The 7,563-nt window shown below is 40.2% G+C and overlaps 1 protein-coding gene across 1 annotated transcript in view; it reads right to left on the minus strand.

The window, feature by feature from the left end:
• FNDC7 (fibronectin type III domain containing 7) overlaps nt 1-7,563 on the minus strand; it is a 42,267-nt gene that overhangs the window by 25,714 nt on the left and 8,990 nt on the right. The window contains exons 3-4 of the mRNA XM_006865979.1: nt 2,679-2,933; nt 1,161-1,421 (exon numbers count right to left, since the gene is read on the minus strand). Coding sequence (XP_006866041.1) covers nt 1,161-1,421; nt 2,679-2,933 — 516 coding nt within the window. The remainder of the gene's footprint in view (nt 1-1,160; nt 1,422-2,678; nt 2,934-7,563) is intronic.

Raw genomic sequence — 7,563 nt, forward strand, 5'->3', positions numbered from 1 at the left:
CCTACAGTGCCGCACTCTGGGAGGAGGGAATCACATTTTATTTGACTTTGTATTTGCCATCAGTTAAACTGCACATAGTGATCCCTCAATCAATGTTTGTTGAAAGAAAGCAGGAAAGCATCCATGAATAGAGAAAAATTCCTGGGGAGACTGTTTTTTTTGTGGAGGAGATCTTGATGCACCAGATCCATCTGGTATCACCGTTTGGGTCATTTTGCTCTGATTTCTCCCCAGAGAAATATTGTAAAAAGCAAACCCTTCTCTTCTCCCTACATTTCTGCCTCAACCCACAGACAATGGTCTCCTCTCCCACCTCCCTGCCATCATGGGAAATGTGGGAGAGGACATTTCTAAGGTTTTCCTACACTTTCCATGGTCCTTTCCAAGGGATGAAGCAGGTAATCTAGAGTGAGCAACCGGCATCTTCAGGCCACATTGACAATAGACATCTTACTCTTCCTCAAGAGAAGGAAACGCCTATCTCTCACTCTATCTGCCCTCTCCTTCTCCTTCCTTAACCTTTCAGGCAGTCTATACCCCCACAGTCCAGCCTGGAATCCAGTGGAGATGGTGCAAAACACACACTAAACTCCACTTCTCAGCCTAAACCCAGAGGACAGGTGGGAGGCCCATGTCAGCCTCAGAACTAGAATGAAGCCTTTGGGAAAGAGAACCGATACGTTGATGATTCCCAAACAGTGCAAAATATCATTAACAGCAGGGATTTTGTTTTGCCTGCAATCAGATTTCTAACCAATGCCTGCTCAAAGCTGGTATGAACTCATTAAATGTCTTCTGAATAAATGAATTTCCCTTTGATGTGATTCTTTTTTGAACCCAGAAAGGGATGAAGATTGACTGGTAGTCCTAATCAGAATCATTTCGTGCTGTGAGACATTGAATGCGTATGTTGAAATTGCCTTGGATATCAGAGGGAGAGTCTCAGTGTATTCCCAGCAGCATTTCTTTACACGTGCAGTAAATGTCTAAATTACCAAGGAGGAATAGTTAAGGCACTATAAATAACTTCATAATAAATTTAAATAGCTGCTACCAGCTGCTCTGTACTTATCACTTACACTGCTCTTTAGACTAACAATGTACAGGCTTTCTCTTGAATCAAAAAGGAGATGGCTTGAGGCTGAGCTGCAAGTTCTTACTTGTTCTCTGATTGCACGTAGAATCATCTCCAGGGATCCCATTGGCATTCCATGCATAGGCCTTTATGGTGTAAAGAGTTCCAGCATCTAGATTGCTGAATGTTAAGGATGTGTTTGTAGTGTTCTCTTTCCATATTCTACCCAAGCCATTGGCTCGCATAATGGACACAGAGAATCCAATAGCCATGTATACAGCTTCCCATTGCACAAGAATAGAGTCTGGACTTGGAGAACTCACTTCTAGAACTGGTGCAGCCAATACTGTAAAAACAAAAAGACTGTGTTTGCAATAGAAAGCCCAGGCAAAGATCATTGAAATTGAAATTGAATTATTCATATTATAAAATAATGATTTGCTTTACAAAAGAATCCACAGCAGAGTTTCATCAAATACTTGCTATTTGTTGTTGTTGCTAAGTGACCTTGTGTAGGGTTCCCCCCATCCCCCCTCAAGAGCCCGCTGGTGAGTTTGAACCTTGTGGTTCAAACTGTGGGAATGAGTGTCTTGTCTTCAAATTTATTGTAATCCTGTTTATTATATTTGGATGACATTTCTTTTTTAAATTGTTATCTGTGACTACTTCCTGAAGTGAGTAGGGACTTCCCAACTTCCTTAAGCTCCCCTAGCAATTTGAAATAGCCAATCAAGGAAGGGCAAGATTGTACACCCTAGCAATTTGAATTAGCCAACCGGGTAAGGACAAGACAGTAGTCGAAGCCTTAGTCAATGGGGTGAGACACAGCCTTAGACACATGTCAGGGATAAAAGATGGAATGGACCACCATCCCATGTACTTGCTAGCCAGACTTTGTGCTGCTGTGCACCCTTCTGCAGAAGAAAAAGTTGCCTTGCCAAGATTCTTTTGTTTACTATGTCTATTGCAACATCAAGCCATGTTTCTTGTAGTCCAATGCTTATCTTACAGCGCCATGCCAGGACTTCACTTGCTATTTAGGTGTGTATTAAGCACAAATGACTACGTAGAGGAATAGGGAAAAATAAAACTCTAAATATTAGTGACTACGTTCAACTGAAGATGGATCCAAAATTAGATACTGATGGGGAAATGATGGTTTCTGCTATTTCTATGTATAGGTGACTCTTCAGAAATATTCTTAGGTACAAGTTTATTAAATTAAAGAACTGTATTGACAAACCCCAAATATTATTTGTTAATATATATGCCAGGCAGTCAAAGTACAGTAAAATCTCCTTTAGTTCTTTATTTGGCCTAGTCTTTATGGTCAAGATTAAAACCAGGTATCGTCACGTTTTCAGGGATTTAAAAGCAAGGATGCTTTTAAAGACACTCAGAATTGGGTTTTATTTTCCAAAGCGAAGTATCAGTATTTAAATGCTTCTCAAGAATATCATTTGGTGACTTCCACTTTGGGGATCTGAGTTGTAGGCACTTAGGGGAAGCCAAGTCACATTTTGCATTGATTTGCAGCATCAGTATAACAAACAGTGACCCAGTTCACAAGCAAGCCCTCAGCAGAAGATGAACATTCAGCTACCTGTCTTTGCCTGCCTTGGAGGTGATGCCTGGCTTCTCCCAGCAGCACTGATGGATCTGATGGTGATTTGGTACAAAGTGGCAGCCTTCAGGCCTGTCACAGTGCCTGGGGAATTCACCACCATGGTTTCAATGACTGTGTTCCCAGCTTCTGCTGTGAGGAGGTAACTGGTGGCACCTGGCACTGTAGCCCATTCCACAGTGATACTGTTGCTGATCTTGGAATACGCCTGGTCAATAGTGGGTATTTCTGGAGCTGAAAGAGATTTTGAAGCTGTATGTTAGCTAAGATAATAGATACAGGGATCGCTTCTCTTATCACTTTATATTTAAAACTAAATAATTCTCCCACTATCTGTATATCAAAGCTCTGCCATTTTTTCCCAAATCACAGAAAAATCAAGAACAAGAAAGGCAAGCTACTGTCCACACAAAGAGAGTCTGAAAGCTCAAGTCAAAAGCTGAGTTCATAACTCCCATTCAGTGATGGAGTTTTCCCATGTGTTTGTGGAATAATTTGTACTCTGTACACTTTTCAAAAGAAATTCTGGTAACAGAATGAGTTAAGCATTGAGTTGCTAACCCCAAGGTCTGCAGTTCAAACCCACCAGCCACTCCCTCAAAGAAGAGGCTGACAGAGCAGTTCTACTCTGTCCTGTAGGATGTCTATGAGTTGGAATCGAGTTGATGGCAGTGGGTTTGGATTTTGTGGTACTTTTGAAAGCGAAATAAATTTGGGAGATGTTTGTGGGCAAAGATTCTGTGAGAAGGGAGAGAATACTTGAGGAACTTCGTTCTGGAGCATTCTTCTCTAGTTTGTGTTCTATGTGTCTTCTGGCCTGCTGTAGACTGGAGCGCTCCTCCTGCCCACAACTAGGCCCCACTGTATCTAGCTAGACTTCACCTCTACTTCCACAACCCATGCCCCTACTCTGCATGTTTCCCAAATGGCATTCAGTGTAATAGAAAAGGGAGAGCCGCTCTTGTAATTACTCCAAAGTACTTTCATATTTTCACAGTGGAAGAACATTAATATTCATCTATATATAATAAAAATAAACTTTATCTCCCCATCTCTATCAATTCCCTGCCTCACAAAGACATATCATACCACGGCCTAAGCTCTAAAACGTATAGAAAACGTCAACACCTCAACAACAAAAAGACAAATAATCCAATTAAAAAATGGGCAGAGGACATGAACAGACACTTCATCAAAGGAGACATTCAGCCAAAGAAGAAAAATATATGAAGAACTGCTTATGATCATTAGTCAGTAGAGAGATGCAAATCAAAACAACAAATCATCATCTCATCCCATCATCTATAGCAAAGTCAAAACAAAAAACAAGAAAACAACAAATGCTGGAGATGGTGTGGAAAGACTGGAACCTTCATACACTATAAAATGTGAACCCACTATGGGAACTGTATGGTGCGTCCTCAAAAGTTGGCAACAAATACCATATGATACTCTACTTGGGTATGCATCCTAGAAAAATAAGACCCCAGACACACAAATAGATATATGAACATCCATGTTCATCACAGTACTATTTACAATATCAAAAAGATAGAAACAACCTAAATACCCATCAATGGACGAATGGATAAACAGACTTATAGTACATACACACAGATATCAAAGAATAACAATGAATCTATGAAACATCTCACAAGAATGAATCTGAAAGACATTATGCTGAGTGAAATTAGTCAATCACAACAGGACAAATATTGTATAAGACCACTATTGTGAAAAGACAAGAGAAGTTTTTCACACTAAAAAAAAATCTTTGATGGTTACAAGGACTGGGAGGGTAAGGGAGGGCAAGTTACTGAGTAGAGGATAGACACATGTTAACTTGGGTTGAGGGAAAGCCAACATGAAGTAAAAGGTTTGTTGTTGTTGTTGTTGTCAAGTGCCATCGAGTCGGAACTGACTCAAAGCAACCCCATGCACAGCAGAACGAAACAATGTCCGATCCTGGGCCAACCTCACTACCGCTGCCACACTTGAGTCCATCAATGATGCCACCTGGCCAATCCATCTCGTTAGGGGTCTTCCTCTTTTTCTCTGACCCTCCACCTTACCCAGCATGACATCCTTCTCCAGAGACTGTTTCCTCTGGACAATATGTCCAAAGTATGAGAGACAAAGCTTAGCCATCCTGGCCTCCAAGGAGCACTCTGGCTGCACTTCTTCCAAAACAGATCTATTGGTTCTTTTGGCAGTCCATGGCACTTTCAGTATTCTCCTCCAACACCACAATTCAAAGGCATCAATTCTTCTACGATCTTCCTTATTCACTGTCCAGCTTTCGCATCCATATGAGGTTATTGAAAACACCATGGCCTGGGTCAGGCACACCTTAGTCCTCAAGCTGACATCTCTGCTCTTCAACACTTTAAAAAGTTCCTGTGCAACAGATTTGCCCAATGCAATACGTTGTCTGATCTCTTGACTGCTGCTTCCGCGAGTGTTGATAGTTGATCCAAGAAGAATGAAGTCCTTGACAACTTCAATCTTTTCTCCATTGATAAGAATGTTGTTTATTGGTCCAGTGGTAAGGATTTTTGTTTTCTTAACATTGAGATGTAATCCATATCTAAGGCTGTGCTGATTGAGGTTGGGGAAGACACTTGGAGGAGTATAAGAGTTAAAGGTAAATACTATTATATACACAATCTTGCAATAATAGTGATCTACAAGGAGCTCTGGTAGCGTAGTGGTTATGAATTGGGCTGCGAACCTCAAGGTCAGCAGTTCAAAACTACCAGCTGCTATGCAGGAGAAAGATAAGGCTTTCTGCTCCTGTAAAGATTTACAGCCTCGGAAACGCTGTTCAGGGTCACTATGGGTCAGAACCGACTCGACAGCACTTAACAACAACAACAACAACAAGTAGATGCAGCCACCATTCACCTGTTGGTTTGTGGTACTGTGGTGGCTTGTGTGTTGCTGGGATGCTGGAGGTATTACCACTTGTATTATAAATACCAGCAGGATACACACATGGTGGACAGGTTTCTGCTGAGTTTCCTGACCAAGACAGACTAGAAAGAAGGAGAGGCAGATGACTTCTGAAAGTTTAGCCACTGAAAACCTTATGAATAGCAATGAATACTGTCAGCACCAGAATACTGAGTATTGAAACATGATGAAGAGCCCTAGAATATTGTCAGATATAGTGCTGGAAGATGAGCCACTCGTGTTGGAAGGCACTCAAAATATGACTGGGGAAGAGCTGCCTCCTCAAAGTAGAGTTGACTGTGATGACACTAATGGAGTAAAACTTTCAGGACCTTCATTTGGGGCATAACTCAAAATGAAAAGAAGCAGCTGTAAACATTCATTAATAATTGGAGCATGGAATATATGACATATAAATCTAAGAAAATTGGAAATTGTCAAAAATGAAATGGAATGAATAGAGATCCATATTCTAAGCATTAGCCAGCTGAAATGGACTGGTGTTGGCCATTTTTAATCTGATAATCATACGGTCTACTATGCTGGGAATAATATCGCATTCATCATCAAAAAGAACATTTCAAGACCTAGCTGAAAGTATAATGCTATCTGTGATAGGATAACATCCACACGCTTTTAAGGAAGACCTGTTAATACCACTAATTATTCAAATTTATGCACAACCACTAAAGCCAGTGATGGTGAAATTGAAGAATTCTACCAACTTCTTCAGTCTGAAATTGATCAAACATGCAATCAAGATGTAATGATAATCACTGGCAATTGGAATGCAAAGATTGGAAACAAAAAGAAAGAATCAGTAGTTGGAAAATATGGCCTTGGTGATAGAAATTATGCTGGAGATTGCATGATAGAATTTTGTAAGACCATGACTTCTACATTGCAAATACCGTTTGTAAACAACATCAAAGACAACTAAACACATGGACCTCACCAGATGGAATATGCAGAAATCAAATTGACTATATCTCTGAAAAGAGACAATGTGAACGCTCATATCATCAGCCAAAATCAGGCCAGGGGCAGACTTTGAAATAAACCATCAATTGCTCATATGCAAGTTCAGGCTGAAGCTGAAGAAAATTAAAACAAGTCTGTGAGAGCCAAAATTTGACCTTGAAAGTATTCCACCTGAATTTAGAGATCATCTCAAGAGCAAATTTAATGAATTACACACTAATAAACAGGATTTGTGAGATGATTTCTTAGGCTGGTTTCTCAGAAGCAAAACTAGCGAAACTCATACATGTATATGTATAACAAGAAATTTATGTCAAGGAAATGGTTCACAGTTGTAGAGTCCTAAGTCTGGTAAGCTGAGCCAAGATTGGCAGGTGGACCCAGTAGGCACACAGCTAGACATGAATCCCAAGTCCCCAGTGGAAAAAGGAGCATGCATTTTCTGGATGTCCATTACATTGGAAGCAGGCCACACCCCCAAAGAAACATCCTTTCTGTTGATTAGCTGCTCATAGCAAATCGTCAAAAAATTCATTACGCCTGCATTAGACCTTACCAAGGGAATAGCTGCATCTCACCTGCCACACCACTGGGAATCCTGACCCAGTCAAGTTGACATAAAACATTAATTATCACAGATGACATCAAGAACATCATACAGGATGAATACAAAAGGTCATTAAAAAGACAAGAAAGAAAGAAAACACCAAAATGGATATCTGAAGAGATGCTGAAATTTGCTTTCTAGTGTGGAGATGCTGAAGCAAATGAAAGAAGTATGTATGCAAAAGAGCTGTAAAGAAAATTTCAAAGGACAGTTCAAGAAGACAAAGTCAAGTATTATAATGAAATGTGCAAAGAGCTGGTGTTAGAAAACCAAAGGAAAAAACACACTCAGCATTTCTCAAATTTAAATAACAGAACAAAAAAT

Source organism: Chrysochloris asiatica, unplaced genomic scaffold (assembly GCF_000296735.1).
Source record: "Chrysochloris asiatica unplaced genomic scaffold, ChrAsi1.0 scaffold00085, whole genome shotgun sequence".
Lineage (NCBI taxonomy): Eukaryota > Metazoa > Chordata > Mammalia > Afrosoricida > Chrysochloridae > Chrysochloris > Chrysochloris asiatica.